At 35.3% G+C, this 24,460-nt stretch overlaps 3 protein-coding genes across 3 annotated transcripts; 1 reads left to right on the forward strand and 2 right to left on the reverse strand.

Annotated features, from left to right (window-relative positions):
• Positions 1 to 204: 204 nt before the first annotated feature.
• LOC143583550 (uncharacterized) lies at positions 205 to 8,537 on the reverse strand. Its single transcript, XM_077065831.1, has 9 exons — positions 8,292 to 8,537; positions 6,924 to 7,268; positions 6,633 to 6,848; positions 3,664 to 4,322; positions 2,647 to 2,743; positions 2,515 to 2,568; positions 2,368 to 2,444; positions 2,004 to 2,212; positions 205 to 928 (listed from the first exon to the last, which is right to left on the reverse strand). The coding sequence occupies exons 1-9, from the start codon at positions 8,535 to 8,537 to the stop codon at positions 279 to 281; spliced, it is 2,553 nt and encodes an 850-aa protein (XP_076921946.1). The 3' UTR covers positions 205 to 278.
• A 928-nt stretch (positions 8,538 to 9,465) lies between these two features.
• Positions 9,466 to 11,133, forward strand: LOC143583545 (NAD(P)H-quinone oxidoreductase subunit L, chloroplastic-like). The gene is made up of 4 exons (XM_077065827.1): positions 9,466 to 9,766; positions 9,844 to 9,957; positions 10,063 to 10,157; positions 10,730 to 11,133. Exons 1-4 carry the CDS (start codon positions 9,542 to 9,544, stop codon positions 10,878 to 10,880), a joined length of 585 nt encoding a protein of 194 aa, XP_076921942.1. The 5' UTR covers positions 9,466 to 9,541; the 3' UTR covers positions 10,881 to 11,133.
• On the reverse strand, positions 11,051 to 17,644 carry LOC143583544 (uncharacterized). The gene is made up of 10 exons (XM_077065826.1): positions 17,210 to 17,644; positions 15,432 to 15,569; positions 14,688 to 14,876; positions 14,464 to 14,601; positions 13,908 to 14,029; positions 13,686 to 13,818; positions 12,567 to 12,696; positions 12,418 to 12,497; positions 12,207 to 12,341; positions 11,051 to 11,491 (listed from the first exon to the last, which is right to left on the reverse strand). The coding sequence occupies exons 1-10, from the start codon at positions 17,642 to 17,644 to the stop codon at positions 11,252 to 11,254; spliced, it is 1,740 nt and encodes a 579-aa protein (XP_076921941.1). The 3' UTR covers positions 11,051 to 11,251.
• Between the last annotated feature and the right edge of the window lie 6,816 nt (positions 17,645 to 24,460).

The following is a 24,460-nucleotide window of genomic DNA, read 5'->3' on the forward strand; positions in this document are numbered from 1 at the left end:
TAACATTCAAAACCGATTAACCGAAACCGCCATAATGGATCGGTCATGGTTATGGATATCCATTAACCGACATATTAGTTATGGTTATGGTTATGAATTTGACTCAAAACCGCCCGAAACCGACCCATGCACATCCCTAAGTATCATCACTAATTCAATATGTGGTATATTAATTATTTCGGAAAGTATCATCTAGTCTATTTCATTTAGTTTACACATGAAACCTTGATCAACATTTTCCTACAAAAACATCTTTAAACTTTTCACAACTTAAACTTTTAAGTAGGCAATGTTCTAAGCAAATGAAGAGCCCGAACCCACTGCGGCCTCTCCGACAGCACAATCCGCCTCAGTGTCGGCACCGCCCCTGCCACCACAATAGCCGGGTGGTTCTCGACATCCATACTTAAATTATACAATATAGCCAAACCCGCTTCCACCACCCGATCATTTCCTTCTTCAATCAACTTCACCAACAGGAAAATCCCGCCTTGACCTGCCACGGCCCGAGTAGAATCCACAACCCCTTTGGATATTATCCGGTTGAGTTCTAAAACTGCGGTTTCACGGTCTTTAAACGAGTAACAATCTTTGAGTTGTTCTATGAGTCTTGGGATTGTCTCGTAGAGCATGACTTCTGTGTTGATCGGGTTTTCGGACCCGAGGTCGGTGGGGCCCGATAAGGAGGTGAGTTTGACGAGGCATGCGGCGACCCAGTCTTTGTAGTGGAGTGGGATTTTCGAGGTGAGGATTTTACGGAGGGTGTCAGTGTGTCGGGATGAGTTTATGGTTTGGCGGAAGTGTTCAACGTCGAGGAGACGTGTGAGGAGACGAGACGCTGCAGATACAGCAAGGCCGGTTTCTTCGAGTTCTAGGGTTTGTAGTTCGATTTCTTGATACTCAGCTTCGGTTTCCATGTCTTCTTTGCCTGAAAATGGTTGAAAACTCAGCATGTTTAAGTTATTACTTTTTTCTAATTGTGAATTGTGTCTATTGGAATTATGCTTTTTCTAATTAGGAATTATCTCAATAAAGAATTGTTTATGGGTCCACAAAATAATCTCAAATTTTGGCCCAACAAAAATCTTCCGAGAGTTAAGACTTGCAAGCCCAACAACCCAGATTCAGTTCTGGCCCAAGTCGGCTGAAAAGACCGACACCGACTTGAGGTGCAATTTGTAAACAAGTCAAGCTTAAACGAGCCGAGCTTAAAGATCGGCTTGCTAAAAGCTCAGATCGAGCCAAGCTAAATGAGCCCAAGCCCGAGTTTAAAGATAAGCTTGTTTGATAAACAAGCCCGAGCCAGAGCTTCACTTGTTAAGCTCGAGGCAGCTCGCAAGTCTAAAAGAAACTATTCTATAAATAAACTATATTTAATGTATTTGATATATATTTATATAATAATTATTATGGTATAAAAGTGTGTTAAAAACAATGTTTTCATAACCGAACCGGACGGCCTACCGGTTCAACCAGTCGGATCGGCCGAACAACTTTGGTCAAAAAATGACGGGTCGAGTTGGAAAAATGATTTTTCAAAAAAATTATTTGTTTTAATAAAAAACCGGTTCAACCGATCCTGTTTTCCGGTCCGACCGGCCGAACCGGTTCGGACCGGCCGGTTCCCTGAAAACCGAGCGAACTATATTGAACCGGACTGGTCGGTGGACCGATTCCCAGTTGGACCGGTTCGACCGGCCAGTCCGGTCTCAACAACACTGGTTAAAAATAACGAAAAATGTATATTATTTACATATAAAAGTTATAATCATAAGTGTATATAAAAAATAATTATAAATGTACATAAATTATTAACAAATAATAGAGGAGCCGAGCTCGAGCTTAAAACGAGTTAGCTCGACTTCACGTAAGTTAAACGGCTCGGCTCGTTAAAATATCAGTCTGGTCTTGGTTTCAATTAACCATAAATTTCGGGTTAGGTCCAGTTTCGACCAGACACACATCCATTTATTACTCAGCAAGTGAAAGACCACAAGTCATACCACTGAACAACTCGTGTCTGAAAACGGAATCTAAAGCAGATTCAATATCAAGTGAGATGATTCTCTCTCTGCAACTCTCGAAAGCTGTCAAGAATTCAAGTATGGAAGCTGCTTTCGTTTGCAAAACCCGAGGAGAATCTTTCAACATTTCAACTAGACGAGATAAAAATGTGGAATCCGATACATCTTCCTCTTTAACGGTTTGCGAACTGTTACATTTAACACCAATATTTACTAACTCATTTCTTTAAGAAAATCAAATTAAAAATAACTATATAGATCTTTTCAAAAAAATAAATTAATAATAATAATATAGATAAAACGACCACAAAGAAAGTTTGACTTTTAAGGTCAACCAACAAACCTGAAAGTCAAATTTGAGTTAGAAGTTCTTGTTTCATTCCATCCCTTTTTAGATCCATTGACCGGTGCATCAAAAAACTGTTGAAACAGCAACAAAAGTAAGCTCAAGAAACTAATCAACAGTAAAAAGGGAAATTACAATACTGACCTTTGATTTCATTTCTTTGCTGGGATCTAAAATCCGACCAAGAATATTCAGGATCTGCAATTCTCATAATATCATGAATACAACTAGAACACAAAAATTGCATATAAGTGTAAAATATAATATTTGTTATACCATATAAGATAAACTTCCAGAAGCATCCGAGTTTTTCAGTAATCTTATTAACGGGTTCAATACACCCTCCGCTTCAATTTTCTGGCAAACATCATTGCTGCATTCAGACATAACAAAACTCACATTTTCATATAAGTTTTTTTAAAAAGGAATGGGAAATCTTAAGTTACTCACTTTTTTCTAAAAAAAAACACTCAGTTTCATTTAGTGTTCCATTGCTGTAAATTTTTATTTATTAATGTTCAACATTTTTTAATATTATATAACATAAATGAAACATATATGAAATTATGTTATATTTTAGTAATTATTATTTTTAAGTTTAAGCTACTTTTTAAAAAAGTTATTTTTATAAAAGGAATTCATAAATACTGATCCATAACTGAAACAGCCAAACCCAAACAAAAAGCTACAGTTTAGTTTTATGTTTTCGTAAAGACCGAATGTTCAGTTCAGTTTTCCGGTGTAATTAAAACCGAAATACTGAACTGGATTTATGGATTTTCATTTGTCACTATGAATGGTAGATAACTTATAGAAAATTCATAAGTGGTGTAGCCCAAATGTATAATAATCAGTTAAATCATTTACTAACAAAAAGATTTAGATCCAATTTCATTACTTTTTAACAAAAGAAAAAATCGGCCCAATAATTCCAAAACCAAATGGTAAAATCAAAACGGAAATCGAATGGTTTTCAAATGCTCAAGAGCAGATTTAGCCATAAATGAAACTAGTGTTAGGATCAAATACAAATGACTCTTACACGAGAGAAAAGTACAAATAACTAGAGTAATTATGCAAACACTAGAGTAACTATTATTACTCTACTTTATTTCTTGTAGTGTAACTACTCTAGTTCAAAATTATAGAGTAATATTAAATACTCTAGTTATTTGTATGTTTAGTAGGTTAATTTTATGTGTACCGGAGCCCTCCCCAATGAAACTATACCACCAACTTTTGGCCAAAAATATTTTTAAAAAAAAACTATAACAAAAAAGAAAACAAACTCACCTGACCGAAAGTCGTTCTAACGCGCGGACAACACCTAATTTAACCGATTCATTATTACAATCGATAAGTCGAACAAGATTCTTGACCGCACCCGCTTCCTTAAACGAAGTCCTCATATGTTCACTAACTGAAGCATCTGCAATAGCCTCTGCAGCTTTTGCAATAGCTGACTCATCTTCTAACTCAAGAATCAAAACCAACCGAGCAACACCATCAATCCATGGCAAAATCGTAAATTTTCCACTTCCCGTCTCAGTATTATTATTATTCTTATCGTCTTCCGTTTCTATAGCTCCAATTCGTGCAAGAAACCGCTGCTGTGTTCTACCAACTATTGCATTCTTTTTAGCTTCTTCTAGTTTTGTACTTTTGTCATCTTCAACGTGTAACCCTAGAAGTAGCTCGGATGCACCGAACCGTGATGGGGTGTTTAAATCTTGTTTAACATTTAACTCGGACCCGTCGGGTAAAGAAGGCCACGAGTATAATGATGGTTTAAATGATTTGTACACGGATAAACCGACTAACGGAACGACAACAAGGCCTTCTTCGATTATAAGGATTTTGTAATAGTCGTCTTTTGCAAGCAACAATAATGCATTTTGTGCTTCTTTTTTGATGATTTTAGATGCTTCTGTCTCAGTTCTTAGAAACTTTGCCTGTATTGGAAAATTGAAAGTTCAAAAAAACGAGGAGAGAGGTTCTTGTACAACTAAATAAGACTTATGTACAATGGAAAGCTGCACCTGTCTTGGATTTTTATATATGGTATCTTTATCGAGTAAACTATTCATAATGTCTTAATCCTTCAGTAGTTTTTGGTTTATCATTTTATATAGGAAATTGGATTTTAATAATCCTAACTATTAACTATTGGCCACTAATAATCCCAACTAACAATGTGACTACTAACAATCTCAACTTTCAGTTTTATTACCGACAACAATCCCACTCTTAACAATTTGTTAATTTTGTTAGTTATGCTCTTTAAATTGGAGTGAAATCACCCAAATACCATTACTTATAAAAAAAGCAAAACAAACTAGTTGTTAAAATAACTAATACAATAAAATGTATTTTATTAAAAAAGAAAATAAAAATGCTCTGGTTGTTCTCCATTCCACCGTCTCACCAACCCTCAACAACCACCGGCGACAACCCTTCGGCCACCACCAAATTCCAGCTTCTGAACATCTTGTTCTTGTTCCGATTGATTCCATCGATAAACAAGCAGGTAAAACGCCAGAGATGTGCGTTTTGACTTTTGAGTCGCTGGCAAAATTATCGCTGTATCCAAGCAACTGATGGTCTAATAGAACATGCAATTCCTGTTTCATAATCGTCAGACAACCGCGCGTATAAGTGCATGATCCAGAAACTAATCGTCTCCTTTCTCAATAAGTAAATTCCGATCCAGATTTTCCGGTCAGTTGAACGACTTTGCTTAGTATTTGCAGCGATTGGAGCTACGAGAATCGGAATTTATTCCATGGAGGATGATGTTAGCATTGATTATTGAACTGAAGTTGATTCCAAGGTTTCAAACCACCATTGTCGTCTTTGGTGGCGGCCGGCCGGCGACCGGTGGGGGAAGGTTGTCTTCGGCGGGGGAGACTTTAGGGATGTATAGCAACAAAGCCTTTTATTTTTAATAAAATGCATTTTATTGTATTAATTATTTTAACGACTAATTTATTTTTGTATTTATTTTTTCTTAACTAAGGGTATTCAGGTAATTTCACTCCAATTTAAAGAGCATAACTAACAAAGTTAACAAATTGTTAAAGTTGGATTATTATCGGTAAAAAAACTGAAAGTTGGGAATGTTAGTAGTCACATTGTAGTTGGGATTATTAATGGCTAATAGTTAATTGTTTGTATTGTTAAAATCCAATTTTCCTTTTATATATTAATAACTAATCAAGTTAATTAAAATTATTAAAAATTTAAAAAACTAAAAAATAACAAAAAGAAGAGTTAGTAACTTGGACAGATGCTGTGGTATAAACATATTTTATGGTCCTTAACTTTGAGAAATTATATCTATGGTCCAGTTTAAGTGTGCGTGAAATGACTAAGATGTCCTTACGTTGTGTAAAAATAATGGATTATATTTTAACTGAATCTTGTAGTTACAATGGAGAATTTGATAACACTACCCTTCTTGACCTCTTTGCTACACAAATATATATAATCTTTTATGGTATCAAGGCCTAAGTACTCCATGCATATAATATTTTATTATGCTACCTTTAAATTTTACATTTCTATCATTCTATGCCTATGTTCAAAACACAATTTAACCATGAAATAAATCTTTCCAATGTGACCACGGTGGAGAATTTGATAACACTACCCTTCATGACCTCTTCGCTACACAAAAATATATAATCTTTTATAATATCAGAACCTAAGTACTCCATGCCTATCTTTCTCTTTCTGTTAACCTCAAATAACCCTCCTCTCTCTAAAGGTCAATATCTTTTTTCTTAGATCTGCTAATCTACGATCCGAAGAACATAGCACCATCCACACCATTAACCTTGAGCACAGATTCTAATCAAAACATCCTTAACCACACCTCCGTTCCCGTATGGATGTGTATGGTTAAGGCTATTCTGATTGAAATATGATTTCAAAGTTAAAAGAGCTTATAGTGTCGTGCAGTTCCCATTCTTAGATTAGCAAATCTAACGAAAAACACATGACTTTATAGAGAGAACTAGAGAAGGGCTGGGTTAGGTGAGGTTAGCAGAATGAAAATGACATGTATGGAGCACTTAGGCTATGATACTTTAAAAGATTGTATATTTTTGTATCTCCCCAATAGAACAGGGTACACGTGTATATACAGAGATCCAACAACTAGCCCTAAATTACATACTATATTTGTTAGTTTTTTCCCTTTTTGTACTTACTGAAGTTAAAAGACGAAAAAAGTAACTTACTCAAAAAAGTAATTTACTCACCAGTGACGGGATAACACCTGCTTCGACCATGATTTTGTGATTAACATCACTTAATGCTAAATTAGCCAAAACCGCACCAGCAGCCTCTATAACTTTCATGTCTTCATCATCCAACAACTTAATAAGTAAAACCAGAAGATCAGAGTTTGCAATCTGAACCCGGCATCTCTCTTCAACAGACAAGTTTGATAACACACATAAACTTTGCTCCTTTACCTAATTAACCAATATCATGTTAAGTGAACTGGTTAAGATAACCATAGTTAAGGAAAAAGGAATACTATTTTATACCTCAGAAGTTAATGAAGTCAACGGAGATCGTGTAAGGAGACTAGTGATTTCTTCTATAGCACCACTTTCTGCTACCAAATCTCTGTAAACGTTAACTGATGATATCATTCTTAAAAGGCCTGCAGCTGCTTCATATGCAATGCTAGAGTCTGATTTTAAGAGATTTACAGTTAAGAAAACAGAACCGCGAGATTTCATGATTTCATCAATGCACTTTTTTCCACCCAATGAGTATTTCCATAATGCATCAACTGCTTGTTCTCTATCTAGAGGATCATTGTCTAACCCTAGCATTCTAATGAACAAGCCAACATAACTGTCACCAGACCTACTTGCCTCAAAATCCTGCAAATTAAGAACACATAATGTTTAAAGTAATTCAAAAACACATTATCTATCATCACATGAAACAAATGAGTATTACGTTGATTCTTGAAACAAGTGTGACCATTAAACAAACACTCTTAACGTGCAATACTTTAAACTAGAGCTGTAAACAAACCGAGCGTTCAGCGAACTGTTCATTTGTGTCCGTTCATTTGATAAATGAACAGACAATAACATAAAATTGTGTTCGATTAACTAAATGAATGAAGACGAGCAAATTTCTAATACTTTATAATGAATTTTCTAACCTTACCATATATTTAAGCAAAATTATTAACTTTAAAACAAAAATGTATAAGAGTACCATGTGATTAATTTATATGTAAAATTAACAAATGAACGTGAATTTAAAAAAAAAATACCAACACAAACTTGGTAGCCGGACAGCACCATTGACAATGACCATTCTCAGTTAGCAAAATCAGATAAAACATTGTTTGTGTGCATTTGTGTTCGTGAAGAAGAAATTCCGTTCGGTTAGGTCTTCATGGACCGTTCGCTTGTGCGGCAAAACCTTAACGGACGAACATGAGCAAGGCCTTGGTCGGTACGTTTACAGCCCTACTTTAAACCAAGTCTAGTGATCACATACTGTTTAAACTAATTCAAAAACACATAATCCTTCATCACATGAAACAAGTGAGTGACAAACTGACAATTAGCTTCTTAAAACCATTGTGACATTTCAACAAACACTTGGTGTGCAATACTCCAAACCAAGTCTAGTGAACAGATACTGTTCAAAACCAACTCAAAAACACATAATCTTCCACCACATGAAACAAGCAAGTAACAATTAGCTTATTAAAAAGTTAAAACTATCTGTGACATTTCAACAAACACCTGGTGTGCAACCAGCAAAACTACTTACAAACTCTATCATAGACTATACAAGCATCATAATTCATAAGTTCATAACTAATGCAATTACACCACCATAAACCCCAAATCAACCGAAACAAAACAAACTCAACAACTTACAGAAACTTGTTGTGAGGTGACGTCATCAAACTCGCTACCACTGTTACTGACCCTTGTGACAATTGAACATGTAGAGTGTAAATTAGGGTTTGATAAATTGAATGAATACTGAAGGCTTCTGGTTTTTGAGGTTCTGAGGATGGTTGAAGAGGATGATTTGAAATGGGATTGAAGAATGATTGATTGATTAGGGTTTTGTGGGATTGAAAGATTGAATTTGAAATATGGAGGTGAGGTTAATGACATGGTGGTGGACTGGTTACTCAGTGAGTGAAGTTGATTGAAGTTTATTATTATTATGGTAATGGCAGTTGAAGGTTCTGGATGATGTAAAGTTTGCACCTTTGAGATTGATAATGTCTTCTTTAAGACTCCACAAAGAATTAGAAATTAGAAATAGACTGCAAACGCCAAAGGCTTTTCTTTTCTAACGACGAACGAATAAAGCTCGGTTATCATCCTGAACTAGTGTTTTATGGTAAAACACGGGTGGTGATAAACCCAAGCGCTGTCGGTCCCGAACGTTAAGGTAGTGAGTTGACGTGAATTCGGTCTTTGTCAAAGTAACATATAAAAAGATTAGAATGACGTTTATTTGGTCGATAAACCCGGGCGGTGGTAAATTTCTGAGCGTTGTCGGTCCCGGGCATTGAGGTTGTGAGCTTACGCGAATTCGGACGGTTTCCGTTTAAAAAAATGGCTAGGAATAGTTTGGTGCCCGCCAAGTGACCCAATCAGGACTTAGCAACATGTTAATTGTAATATGTAATAATTAGAAGTTTAAAGTTAAATGAAGTATATTGTGTTTTAAATTTAAATAAACATGAACGCATTCTCGTAACAACATAACCGAAACCAACAAAATTTATTTTACCGACCGATTAAACGTTGTTTTAAATATGTTAGTTTTTTGGGTAATTGTATTATAAGGTATGCTAATATTCTTGGCATTTACGAATTTAATTTTTGAATTTAGCATCAACATTGTAACGATGCTAATTGGTACCAACCAACTTTATATGGCCTTAATCATAAGCTGTATTTTTTATTATAAGTTATACTGAGTGTTGCTGTTATTTTCAACATTGATGATGTCATTATTTTCAATATTTATTTGAGACTGTAATAAACTCTCTTGTTTTATGAAAATATATCAATATTTATGAGCAAGGGATATCCAAGTAATAAGGATAACAAGTGAGCATATATATTAGTAGAAACAAACAACACATAAATGATCACAAAACAATATGAGCTCCTCCTTGAGCTTCAACATCCCAAAGGCATTGCCTTCTCTTCCTCAATCCAAATTTCACCCTCTATCCACTCCATTCACTAGAAAACAATCCCATATTTCCAATCCACACAGGTTTTCCAAGCCCGCCATCGTTAACTTGAAACAGAATGATGGCAGGTTCGGCTCAAATGTGACCAAACCGAGCTTGGCAATACAAGTGGGAGCACTTTTGAGTACTGTAAGTTTGTGTTTTTCATTATTATTTTATTTAACCAATAATATATAAACTTGTTTGAATATGGTTGAGAAACATAGGTTGTTATTAGCGAACCGGCTTTGGCGGTAACCGGAGTAAATGATGAAGAGGATATTGTGTGGGTGTTGATACAGTTAGCCATATGTGCTTTCTTCTACTTTCTAGTGGCACCAGTGAGTGAGAAACTTTTAAAAGAAAAAAATAAAAGAACAAAAATAATTGGCTAGTTCTTGTGGATAAGTGGATTGAATGGTTGATATGAATTTGCTTATTTGCAGCCATTCATCATGAACTGGCTGAGGACAAGATGGTATAAGAGAAATCTTTTGGAGATGTATGTGCAGTTTATGTTTGTCTTCTTGTTCTTCCCAGGGTTAGTTCGAATCCTCCATTTTCAATTCGCATTTTATCCGGGTGTCAATGAGTTACACCGAGCTTAAACTTGATTCGCTTAACTGAGTAATATTTATGATGTAAAAGTATAATTGTCATAAAAGAACATATGTATTATATTTATACAAATAATATGCTCATGAAAGTTTAGCCAAGCTCCGTATATTAACTCTGGGCTCTAGCTTGTTTATCAAACGAGGTTGAATTTAGTCTCAAACTCGAGCTGATTTCAAGCCCGACTACTTTCAAGTGTGTAACCCACCCGAATTTGAGTAGTTTACAAGTAAGGCTATATGGGTTCAGGTTGGACCAGCTAAGTCGGGTACCGAACCCTAGACGGTACCAATTAAGCATACTAGGCTTGATTCTCGGTCTTAAATTTTGAGGGTAAACTCAGGTTTTGTCATGGTAAGAACCAAGTTATGGAACATTTTAGTAAGAAAAAATCAAATTCTACCCAGTTTCAACTCGAGGAACACCCATGTTTACAAGTAGCTCGACTTGTTTACACCACTAACGAGATTAACATGGGACATATTTTGCTTTATGCAGTGTATTGCTTTGGGCTCCATTTATGAACTTCAGAAAGTTTCCAAGAGATCCAGACATGAAGTACCCTTGGTCTGTACCCAAAGACCCTTCGAAAATCCGCAACTCTTACCTAAAGTTCCCTTGGGCTACCATTGATGATTATGAAGTCTAAAGTCTACACAGCACATTACACATTTATTGTATTCACAAAGCCATGCTTCATTGACCTTGATATATAATGATTGTGATTATGTTTATATCTAACCGGTAAAACAGTCAACATACCAAAATTATATTATTAATATAACATATTTTTAAGCTTAAGGATAAACCCGAAAGTTAAACGAAAACATCCATCTCATTATCTCAACGAGAAAGTAAGAAAAAGAACAGATCCGAAAACGAACATAAACGAAAAAAAACAAGAAACAAAACCGCTTAAAAACCATCTACTTTTAGTTGAAACATTCTCTTTCTTATAACCCTTTTGACTGGTCAACTAGCTCGATGTTAGAGTTGCATTCTAACTAACCAACTGATTATTCAAACGGATTGCGGGAAGTTGACCAACTCAGCTAACTTGGTCAAATCCAATGACTCCAACACAGTTGGAGGAACGAAAGCGATTCCTAAACCGATCGCGATGAGAACCAGACCCAAACCTTTGACACATCCCCAACCATGTGACAATCTTCCTAGTATCACTTTACAGTATTTGTCTGCTTCTTTGTAGGTTGATTGTTCACCGACAGATATTTTCCCACCAGTCAACGCTTTCTCGTTCTGTACACACGCGTTAAAAAAACACATTATTATTGTAATAATAAAAAATTTGTGCATGAAATTAATAAATTCACCTAAAAGACAAAAAAATATTAAATAGCAACTCTATAGCTTTAATAATTTTTTAACTACTAACAATTTCAACATACTATTGATAACCTTTTTCAAGTTTATATAATATATATTATTAATACACTCAGATTTAATTCGCGTAACCGGGTTCGGGTAATCAGACAGAGGTAAACAACGCAATTTGCAAGACTCGAGATCGGCTCACTAAAGCTAGAATTGAGCCGAACTTAAACGAGCTCGATCTTAAAAATAAGCTTGTTTAGTAAATGAGCACGAGCACGAGCTTCATTTATCAAAGTCAAGCTGGCTCTTAAGACCAAACGAGCTTATTATTTATAATACATATTAAATGTATATTTATAAAATTATTATTAATATTATGTATAAAGTAATGATAAAAATAACTAAAATAAACATATTGCGTCGTAAAAAAATTATAATTAATAATTATAGATGTATATGAATTAATTAATAAAAAAATTAAAAAAGTCAAGCTTAAAACTACTCACAAGCCGAGCTCGAGCTTTAAATATAGAGCTCGAAACAAGCCGACCTCGAGCCTAGTCAAGCTCAGGCTCGGCTCACCTTACTGGCACCCTTAAATACTATAGTACATGAAAGTAAGGGTAGATATGTAAATTACCAAGTTCTTGAAACGCCTGACAGTTTCACTAAGAGCATCAAGCGAAGACTGTTTTACAGATGCGTCCTTCCACTGCTCCACAAGCCTTCTCAGAATCACAACACTCGCTTCTAGATTATCCACATACACCTTTTCCTAAAATACATTTACAAACATTCATAAATATAGCATATCCAGAATTAGAAAACACAAAACAGATAACAAAACTCACCCATTGCTTATAACAATCGGGATTTTCAGTCAAGCACCAAACAAAGATACCGGATGCTTCTTTTGATAGCTCAGGGATTCCTACAAGAAAAATGAATCTTTTAGAAACTTCTAGAAGTTGAATTTTTTAACTAACTTTGAAAAGTTTACCTTCTCCAGAAGCTTTTAAAGCAACGGTCAAGATTTGTTGAGAAACCTGTTTCATGGCTTTGCTTCCAGTGGACCCCGCAAGAGCCACATCCTTAAGAGTAGGATATACAGCTTCAAATCTTTCAGTTGCCTGCAACATAACATAATCACGCAATTAAGTATACTTTAAACCCGTCAATTTACAAGCGAGTCGAATCTTAATGTTTTTTTTGTTAAATAATAAAAATGTGTACTGGGTCAAACCAACTTGACCCGTCTTGCAACCATTAGATTAACGTTCAATGAAGAATTTATGAACTGTTCGTTGGGAAGTTTGTTTATGTTCGTCTATTAAGTGAAAGGAACAAACATGAACAAAAAAAAATGCGTTCGTTAAGTGAAAGGAACAAACATGAACACATGTCTTTTTCATGACTTAGTTCATTTATGTTCCTTTAATTATGTACGTTCATCTACACCCGTTTATGTTCCTTAGTTTATGTTTGTTTTCAGTTCATTCATTAAAATATTCATTTAGACGAACGAATATAAACACATGTCTCGTTCGTTCATTGTATGTTCTTCAACATTTCTTTACGTTCATACATCTAAATTCATTTATGTTCGAGTTCTTCCGTTAAAATATTCATTTTAGCAAACAAACAAGAACACATGTCTCATACATTCATTCATTCATTCATTTATATTCGTGAATGTTCCTTTACATTCATACATCTAAATTAGTCTATGTTCGCTGGTTTGTGTTTGTTTAAGGCCATTCGTTAAATAATCATCATTAGTTCATGTATGTTCGAGTTCTTCCGTTAAAATATTCATTTTAACAAACAAACATGAACACATGTTTCGTTCGTTCATTTCATCATGAAATGAACGAACGAGACATGTGTTCATTTTTGTTTGTTAAAATGAACATTTTAACGTTCATTTATGTCCATGAACGGTTCGTTTGTACAGTTAACCAACAAACATAAGCGCACATTCATCTTCTTAACGAATGAACACAAACAACTGAACAAGAAAACCCTCTTCATTTAACTGTTCATATTCAATCCTTTGTTCGGTTAAAGTTAAAGAAACAAATACGAATAAGCTCCGTTCGAGTTTGTTCGGTTCGTTTACCTTAACACGAGCTGAAGATGAAGGAAAGGTGACTCTTAGTAGCAGGTCAAGTGCTGATGGTGGCATTAACCGCTCTCCTTTTCGCACCGCACCGTTTACCAAAATAGTCCTAGCCTTTGGAGCCGATAGTATTCTAAAAAAATCAAAAAATAAAAAACATGTCAGGCGTTTGTTCGGTTAACATCGATTCAAGAAACAAAAATGGCTAGTAATCATATAAACCTTTCAACTGATTGCAAGATTAGATCCCGGGTTTGAGGATTACATCCCAATTTGCCTCCAACGATTGGTAATACTAGATGTGACCACGTATACAAACCAACCACCAGATCTCCATGTGATGCCTATATAAATTAAAATTAGTTTTTAGCATATAAATGCGTGAAACCAAAAATACCAATGCATAACCGAAAAAACCAAACTGAAACAAGCAAAACCCTTACAAAAACCAACGGTTTGGTTTTATGTTTTAGTAAAAACCAAATTTCGGTTTCGATTTTGCATGTAATAAAAACCAAATTTATAGACTTACATTTTCAAATTTATGTGTTAAGTAATTTATATGAATTTAACATATAGAGTAACCAAATATTTTAGCTCAAATGTGTGATAATCAAATGTAAAATCAAACTGGGACCAAACACTTTTCAAAACCTCTAAAACCGAATTTTTGGTATTTAATACGCTTTGAACCCAAACTGACAAGTGCACACCCTTAAGAAAAAAATATAATTGTTCATTTTGAGAAGAAAAAAAGACTATCGGGTTATGGAATCACCTGTGCTACCATCCACACAATAATTGGAAGCTTATCTTGTCCTTGATACTTGGAAGTATCCCTTATAGTTGGCAATGCACTAATTAATGAATCCGGTTTCCTTCTTAATACCATTGCTAGTGCTACAAAGATACCAACCTGAAAGCAATTCTATGTTTAATAACATTCATCACTCGAAATATGTACAGGGTCAAAAAGGATGTTGGGAGATCCCATAATCTTACCTGGGATTTTGAGGATGGTTTTGGGGTAACTTTCTTGGATCCCTTTGCAGGGCCTTGTTGATTTGCAAAGTCAACAAGAATGCTATCTAAGGACCATAAGACAAAAGATCCAAGGGATTCCAAAGATCTGTTGTTGATCCAGTCAACTGATGTCTTGTAAACAGCTTCAGGGATGTGTGACACTGGATTCTACAAAATGAGCCAAAAAAAATTTGAGTCATCATTGATACCTTGTGCAAATGAACCAGATCATAGATCATAAGCAAGTTAATGTAATGAAGTAGTAAGCTCCAAAAGACATTTGATTAAAACAAAATGTAACCTCGATTTTAGTTTCCAAGTGCACATGAAAAGTAAAATGCACCATACTTTCAATCAGACTGAAGAAACAAAATAAAATAAAATCCGAGTAGAGATCTTTATCATTATCACAAATCATCATCATCCATTTCAGTAAAGTGCAACAAACTATATATTATCCTTTTATGTTATTGAAGCTCTTTCTAGCATCCTAGTAGAGATCTTTATTGTCGCACTCCCTCAGGGCTCAGTCACATCAGATATAAAAATTGGGCACAACTTTAGTTGGATAAATACTATGCATCAAACTAGAGTTTTGGGAATTTCGCTGCTAAAGACACCAGTTCTTTAAATTTCACAACTAGTTTATAAGACAAAGACAATACCAATTGAAAATTACAGATTCAGTGTAAGTTTTAGTCTGAAAGACTGAAAAGAACTTACATCTGCAACTTTTGCAACAGGAGATTCTCTCAATAACTTCACCCATGGAAACTGCGAAGCGCTGACTTTTGAAAATGCTCTTCCAAAGTAATCAGCAAACCTCATTAACTGTATATCCTGTTGGGTCTCGTATGAAGCCTGCATGCATAGATAAACAAATGCACATGTATTAGCATTTTTTCCCAAAAATTCAACCGAAAGAACTTAACTAATTTATGCATAATCTATAACCTAAAGTTGAAAAATCTCTTAACAGTGTTATGAAATAAGACCTACAGGTGATTTACAACCACAATTCCAGATAAACAAAAAACAGATTGTCAAATAAATCACACAAAATACCTAAATCCAGCTGAAAACCAGCTCTAATCGTGTCACTGTAAACAAATCGATTGGAATCCAACAAAAGCATTTCGTAATAATTCATTCAGATTGCTAAAATTACGTATTGAAATCTCGATAATTCACTCACCATCACAATGGACAGGAAACTAGCAAAATCAGCTGCATGCACAAATATAACAGATCCACGTATCTATTCCCAAAATTTCAACAAAAGGACCTAAATAATCTAAAAATGTTCTATAACTTAAAGTTGAAAAATCTCTTAATAGTGTTATGAACTAAACTCTGCATGTGATTCACAACCACAATTCCACATCAATTTCCTGAAATTGATACAAGTAGTAACAGATCATCAAATTCAATCATACAGAATTCTTAAATCCAGCTCTAATCAAATCTCCAATAACGCATTTCATAAAATTCAAAACAATAATCAGTAATTGGCAATCATAAGAATCCATTCAGATCGCTAAAATTACGAATCAACATCTCGATAATTCACTCATCGTCACATGAACAAAAAGCTAACCAAATCAGCTGCATGCCCAAATAAACAGATCCACGTATATATTTAACATAATCTATAACCTAAACTTAACTGTGCAGGCAAATCACCATATACTGTAATGTACCAACTACCAACTTCAATTCGAGATCAATTTCATGAAATTATATAAGAATTAGTAACAGATCATCAAAATCAATCACACAGAAGACCTAAATCCAGCTCTGATCAGATATCCAAAACGCATTTCATAAAATTCAAAACAATAATTAGTAACTCATGATAATAAGAATCCATTCAGATCGCTAAAATTACCAATCGAAACTAATCAATTCATTCACCGTCACATCAGACAAAAAAAACTAGCCAAATCAGCTGCATGCACATATAAACAAATCCGCATACTTATTCCCAAAATTTCAACATAAACTCAATAATTAGAACATAATCTGTAATCTAAACTTAACTGTACAAGCTAACAATATCTTTCTGTTATAAACAACCACAATTCCAGATCAGTTTCATGAGATCATACAAATAAGAACAGATTATCACACAGAATACCTAAATCCAGCTCTAATCAAATCTCCAAACAATAATCACTAACTAATAACAAAACAAATCAATTCAGATCAATTAAACACCAAATCAAAACCACTCTGTAGTCACACCAGCCAGAAACCTATCCATATCAGCTGCATGCACAGATAAACAGATCCACATCTATAACCTAAACTTATACTTTAATGTACTAATCCCAATTTGAGATCAATTTCACAAAACTATATAAGAATTAGCAACAGATCATCAAACTCAATCACACAGAATACCTAAATCAACCTCTAATCAAACCTCCAACCTCATTTCACATAATTCAAATCAATAATCACTAACTAATCAATTCAGATCAATTAAACAAATCACTCACAGTGACATCCGATAGATAACTAGCCAGATCCGCCGCATCAATCTTCACAGCCTCTTCCTGCACAGTAACCTTCACCTTCTTCACCTTCTTCGCCTTCACCTTCTTCTCAACCGCCACCACTCCACCATTCGCCTCACCTACCTCCTCATCACTCTCATCATAATCCGAATAACCGTTCCTCTTCGCCGTTGACTTCACCACCACCACCGGATCGTACATCGCCGATCGCTCAGCCTCAATCGCCTTCCGCCGTTCCTCCGCCTTCTTCTCTATCGCCGTAAACACACTCTCAGTCTTAGCCGCTGACGTCACCTTCGTTGGAGCCTGCTTGTTCGCCGGAGCTTTGCGTTGTTTCTTCGCGTATGTGACTTTTTGCCAGCCGTGAGTGTTGTTGATGTCTTCGGTAATGGTGGTGGTGATGGATTCGGAGTCCATGGTGATATTATTATTATTGTTGTTATTGTTATTATTATTTGACGGTGAATACGATGGAGGTGAGATGGTGATGCGAAGGGTGGGTGTGGGTTTTTAATTTATAGACGGAATGGAGTTGACTGACTGTCGTGGCTGATTGGTGTGGTGTTTGTATTATGAGTTGTACTTTGTGGAGTGAGAGTTGTACTTTGGGTGTGGATTGGATAGACGCGTGTTTGTGTGTGATTGTAATGGTAATTAAGTAAGTTTGATGATGTTTAAGTTACAACTTACAACTAATTTTGTGGTGTTTGAGACGAAATTTATTGTAATATAGAGGTTTTAAAGGGTTGGAAACCTTTTGATAGGATGTTTGTGGTCGTAATTGAGGGGTAAGTTAGAGATGAGTGTTTTTTGTACCGGTACCGATTGGTACTGGTGTTGGTATCGATTTGGTACTTTCGATACCGAATCGTTACCTAGTTTTGAGTTTTTGGCATTGATATGGTACCAAATCGAATATTTCGGTGCCGGTATCGGTACAAGGTATTTCAAATTTTTAGGATCGGAATTTTCGGGGTCGGTACCGGTATCATCACGAGCTCATCCCTAGTGTGAGTTCATGTAAGGTTTCTGTGTAGTGATGAGCTTGGGACAGTACTTGTACCTACCGAAACAATCCCGAAATTTGAAAATTTTTTATACAGGTATCGAAAAGTTAGGTTTGGTACTTGTATTTAAGGTAAAATTCGGGAAATAACGGTACCAAAAACTCAAAACTTGACACTGATTCGGTACCAAATCGATACCAATATCTCTTTTGCTCATCCCTAGTTGTGTGTTCGGTTGAAATAAACCAAAAGACTACGCAATTGTGGTTTGTGTTGATGATTGTAACTAACATAGGGTTATATATGAAGAGTTATTTACATAATACTACTACGTGCTAATATTATTAGTCAAAATATGATCTAGCATCCACGTACAAGTTGCAAGCTACGTGCAAAGAATGGTTGTAGCTTGGAGCGTAAAGACGTAAATTTTTTAGTCAGCTACGGCTTTGTAAAGATGTAAGCAAATCTATGTATTTTCGAATAATAGTTGTTAGGGTTTTACGTGAAATTTGTTGTTTATTTGCGATGACATGTTTCTAATGATTGTTAATAGGTTTTCATGTGAAATTTGTTATGTATTTGTGATGACATGTTCGCTTTTATTTCAAATGTATGATTGTTGTGCCGATGAAGAGTGTAAAACGTGGTGTGTGGTGCTTTTTGGTGATGATTATTGGGTGTAGATTTTCAAAGAGTCGGATCCAGGTAGGATGAAGACGTGAGACGCGTAATTTGGTAGGCAATTGGTTATTGAAATTATGTGTATGTAGCTATTTAAATAGAATGAAACTCAACCCAAACAAGTAAACATGTCCAAACAATGGTAGGTTCAATCTCAAATGTAACTATCATATGCTATCAACAAATTTGAAGAGATTGAAATAAAATCCTAAACCAAAGTTTGGATATCTATAATTTATAAAATATGTGAATTTCATAAAATATTTTCCAATGATGATACCTTTTTGTAGTTTAAACAGAATTAGCAAGGTAAAAGCATAAGATTTATGTGTTTGTTACATACCATTCCTAGCATCGCAAGCACTAAAAAGGAATTATTCGAAATTTTATATAAGTGACTAAAAATTAATAAATTCATACAATAAATAGGATAAGTCACTCCTTTTAAGTTTCCTTCTTCTTTACTGACACGCATGTAGCATCATTATATCCCTTGTATACATAATTTCATATTTTATAAATACGGGTTAGCATTATAGAATTATATGAACAAATAAAGAGGATAATATATGTGCTAATATCAAACAAAAAGTAACACGTGAATATCCAATAATCGAAAGCGTGAAGGGTGGCACGTGTAAATATATTCTATGACATAAGATTGAAGTTGCAAGTGTCCATAATTTAAATTAGACATGAGATGTTAAAGAGTCCTTAACCTCCCAAGTCCTTTGCTAGCATAAATTAAACAAGTTTTACTTGTCAATAAAACCTACAAGTTGTTGGAAAATTTTGGACTAATAATATTTATTAGTATGTGTTACTAATAAACAAGTTTAGCCTTTTGCTAATAGACACTTTGGATTATATACATGATAGCATCATATATTGATTTGCATGTATAAAGTCTCACAACATCACACAATAAATAAGAACCGTTAACTTAAAAAGAGAAAATCAAATAAATCAAGAGTTAATGTGATATTAAGGAGATAATTGTGTCCTTTATGTTAGGATTAAACGCACACACGAACTGAACACAAACACGAAAGCAATAAACGAACACGAAGATTTAACGTTGTTTGGTCTAAACTGACCTACGTCCACGAGTGGCAACTAGATATTCTTTATTGAGTGACAAAAATAATTACAAGTACATAGAGATGTTTAAATATAGATTGAACTAGGGTTTGCATCTTATCCAACAAGAAAACCAAACCAGGTCGGGCTTCGGTCTGGCCACCCTACACCCGTATACCCTTTGGACTTCAACTAATAAACCGGGTCAAAACAAAATGCCTACGAACCCAACACTTTTTTGATAAAACATCATATGCATGTAAACATTACATAAAGTGTGTGAAGGTTACAAGACGGACTACGCAACTCTATTTAACATAGTATTGCGATGTTTTCTTAGTTTTCAAGCATTTTACTAACGGCTATGCGATCTTAAAAATCACATAGATGTGTGTGTCATTTATGCATGTGAGTTTTCGAAGCACATAATTATGCACCCTTAAGCCACATAGGCATGTAGTATGCTATCGCGTATATAAGCGAAGCCGTGTTAAAGATTACAGGGACTAAATACAACAAAATCATAATGACAAGTTCTATTTTAGTATTTTTAGACTATACTAATTTAAAGATTTGATCTAGGTAGAAGATTTTTCAATTCGAGTTAAAAGGGTAAGGAGATAATGGCCGGCTCCGAAAAAACGAAAAGAATTTGGAGGCAAAGGCGAACTTTTTTTCGAGCCTTAAATAAAAGAAACATTTTGTTGGGTTTAAACAATTTAATTATAAATGACTTATTTGATTATGATTTAATGTGTAAAAACTTTTGTATAAAAATAAGCTTAAAATTGTCTAAAATAAGACTAGAACCCACAACCTTTTGGTTAGATGTCATACCGCTTTACCATTAGACCAAGCTAGTGGTTATGTAATTTTGTTGAAACATTGATTATACACATGTTTTTTTATAAAAATATATATAATATTTTTTTAAAAAAAAATTCGGGCCTAGCGGGGTGTTGGGCATGTGGCCGTCGACTACCCTGCCATGCCTCAAAGACGTTCTTAGACTCGCTTCTATTATTTAGCATAATTTTTGGTTTTATCTTTCTCCACGACTTCTAATTATGGTTTCTTTGATATTTTCTATTGTTTCATATATGTTTAATTATCGTTACTTTCGCACTTTTAGTAACTACAAGTCACGGGTACTGGAACATTTTGTAAAATAAAGATCATAGGATCAAAAGTGCAGACGACAAACTATGCAGTGGGTAATAATAGAAAGGGTGTGTGTGTGTGATCAGACCCATCGATTTCAATACTACAATTAATCCATTTGTGTGATTTCATGAACAAGTGTAAAAAAGTTTGACAGCAAGCAATCCATGAATCCAAATACACAACATGCTTGATTTGTTTGTTTATTATAAATTTATAACATTTAATCGGGTTCAACTGATTTGAGAATCTTTATGGACTAGGTTTGGAGCAACTGTGTGAAAAAATATAATGAATCCGAAATCGAAACTGAATCTGAAATATTCAAATTTCGGATATATGGTTATGTCGGATATTTTTCGGATGTTTCGGGTAACCTTTTAATCTTAGATAATTTTCGGATAGTTCGTTTATCCGAAATATTTTTTTAACTCTTAAATATATTTTTTTTAAATTCTTAAAATATTTAAATACTTTTCGAATATCTGAATCCGAAATGTCGGGTGTCCGAATTTCGGATACGGATTCGGATAGTGATATCAACTATTCGAAAATATCTGGTATCTGGTATTGAACACCCATAGTCTCCTTAAATTCCTCGTAATGTTGTATCATGGATTGCATAGATACAAGACATGGTCATGTGTTTTCTTAGGTGAATATGAGTTGTGTACACGGTAAAATGTGCGGGTCAAGATCGGGCGAGGTAATTGTTGGGTTTCAACGGAACGAAAACGGTCAAATATTTTAAACCCGTTTTAGTTAATTATTTCGTTTCGATAAATATTAATCAATATTAATATATAAATATATAACGAACTATAAAACGCAGCGGACGATTAAACGATTAAACGAACCAAAACCGAAACCCAAGACCCGGATCCGATTACAACGTTAAACGAGTACGATTAAACAAATAATAAACAACCATAGGTTAGTTTGTCGATATACCTCGGTTATCGAAACCGAGAAGACACCGAAGGCTAACGAAACAAGCTAGAGATGACAAACACAATCAAACGACCTACAGAAGATCCAGCGGCGGCTGAAGGAGGCGGCGACGGATGTTCCGGCAGGTGGGTGGCGGCGACAGGAGATGACGCGGCTCAGATCCGGCAGCTATGGTGGTCAGCGGACAGCAGTAAACAACAGCAGCCGCTCACAGCAGTTACAGGTCGCCGGAACGAGTTCGCCGGAAAATCGGTTTGGCCGGAAAACGGCTGTTGAAGGCGGCGGCTCACGTCTAGGGTTTGCTGAAGTGGTGTGGGTGCAAAGAAGGTGCAGCAGAAGCAGTGGCAAACAATACCGGTCAATTTGGGTGCCGGAATAGGGTCGCCGGAAAACCGGTTTGGCCGGAAAATGACGCCGGAATAAAGGTGGCTGCTAGGGTTTGTTGTTTTAAGGTGTTATTATTAATAATGTCAACTTATACTATATATAGAAACATATTTAGGGTTTAATCAAGTTAAACCAATTGGGCTTGAGCTCAATTAACAAAACAAAGCCTTTAACCACCATCAGGTCCATCTAATTGATTGTGTCGGGCCCAATTAACATTTAAGTGGGTTTATATCTCATTACCCCCAGTGTAACTGATACCGGGTCACATTCGGGTCAGTCCGCGTTGACTTGACCCGAACCGCCCATTAAATCCAACAGTCTCCCACTTTGACGGATTTGGGTCAAGTATCACAACGCTAACAGCTAGAGGAGTTCTAGCTACACGTAGCTGTCCCAACCAAATATGACATTTTTAAATCCATAACCAAAGTATCTTGGAATACCTTATTGCAAAATAATGAATTTATAGTAATCGTTGTCATCTATCCTTTCTGTATTAGACATTAATTGAACAATGAGACATGGATCATATCAATCTCATAAAGAGTCCAATTATTGTAATTCTCGATATAGAGTCAAAGTGGTCCATTCAAACACACAGTAAGTTTGGGTGAGGCCTCACACTTTACCAGTTTGAATCAACGAGTGCGCCAATATGTCTAACTATTACATTTTCATGTAAGAGTACAGAATCCCATCTTGACTACATACAACTCCCACTGAACTCCAGAACATTCCCAATCAATGCCTTTATGGCTGACAGTTACGCAACAACGGTTGACATGATCAAAGAATATTCCTCGGTAAACGAAAGTTCTAATATTTATCTCAGGTCTTAGGATACTAAATGAGCATACTATTATCAAAACATCTTATGATCAAGATCCATGAAGATGATTTGATGCGAGTTACATCCAACGTCATTCATAATGAGGTCTGTGAGTTTGGAAGTCAACTGCTTGAGTCCAAAATCAGAATAGTCTTAATTCAGAATCGTTCCCACGAGTCTGACCGACTACGGATAATTTAGAATACAATATTCACGAATTAAACGTATTAAAATGAACACGGTTGTATTATTCAACATTTGCATTTAACCATTAAATCAAAAGTGAACAGAGAAGTACAACTGATTAAACGTTCATACATCCAAATACTAAATCAAAATAAAACACCAGCAAGTCTAAGACCGATAGCATATGTATGCTTGTCCCGAGTTATCGGCTTAGTGAACGAGTCAACTAGTTTTTGATCTGTGTCTACTTTGCTTATTATGATGTCACCTCGTTCCAGTATTTCTCGTACATAGTGGAACTAAAAATGTGCTTGGCCATGTGATAAATATTGGGCTCTTTGGCTTGAGCAATAGCACCTGTGTTATCACATATCACGTCGATCATTTTCCTAAACTTGGACTTAGATCGAGGTTGGCTATGAATTTCTTCATCCAAGCAGATTCTGAGCGAGAAACATCTCGGTCATTCTGGAAGTTAGCGTCAGTGTAATATCTTACAGTGAGCTCATCTTCCACTCCTCCAAACACGCATACGAGACGTCAGGTCTAGTGCATAATATAGCGTATATGAAAAAGCCAATCGATGAAGCATATGGAATTGCTTGCATATGCTTTGTCTCAATGTCCGTTTCCGGAGATTGTGATTTGCTAATACGGTTCCTTTAGCAATGGAACAGCTTCTATCTAGGTGTTGTCCATTGAGAAGCGTGTCATGACTTCGCTTATGTATGTACTTTGACTTAGCCCTAGAAGCCGCTTAGATCTATCTCGGTAGATCTCGATTCCCATAATATAAGAAGCTTCTCCAAGATCTTTCATTGTAAAACAAGATTCCAACCAGTGCTTAACTTCCTTAAGCATAGGAATGTTGTTTCCAATTATCAGTATATCATCCACATACAGCATGAGGAATGATATAGTGCTCACACTAGCCTTTATGTAAAC

This window comes from Bidens hawaiensis, unplaced genomic scaffold (assembly GCF_021521415.1).
Source record: "Bidens hawaiensis isolate Kalapana, Puna unplaced genomic scaffold, B.hawaiensis_p1.1 tig00032454_1, whole genome shotgun sequence".
NCBI classification, from domain to species: domain Eukaryota; kingdom Viridiplantae; phylum Streptophyta; class Magnoliopsida; order Asterales; family Asteraceae; genus Bidens; species Bidens hawaiensis.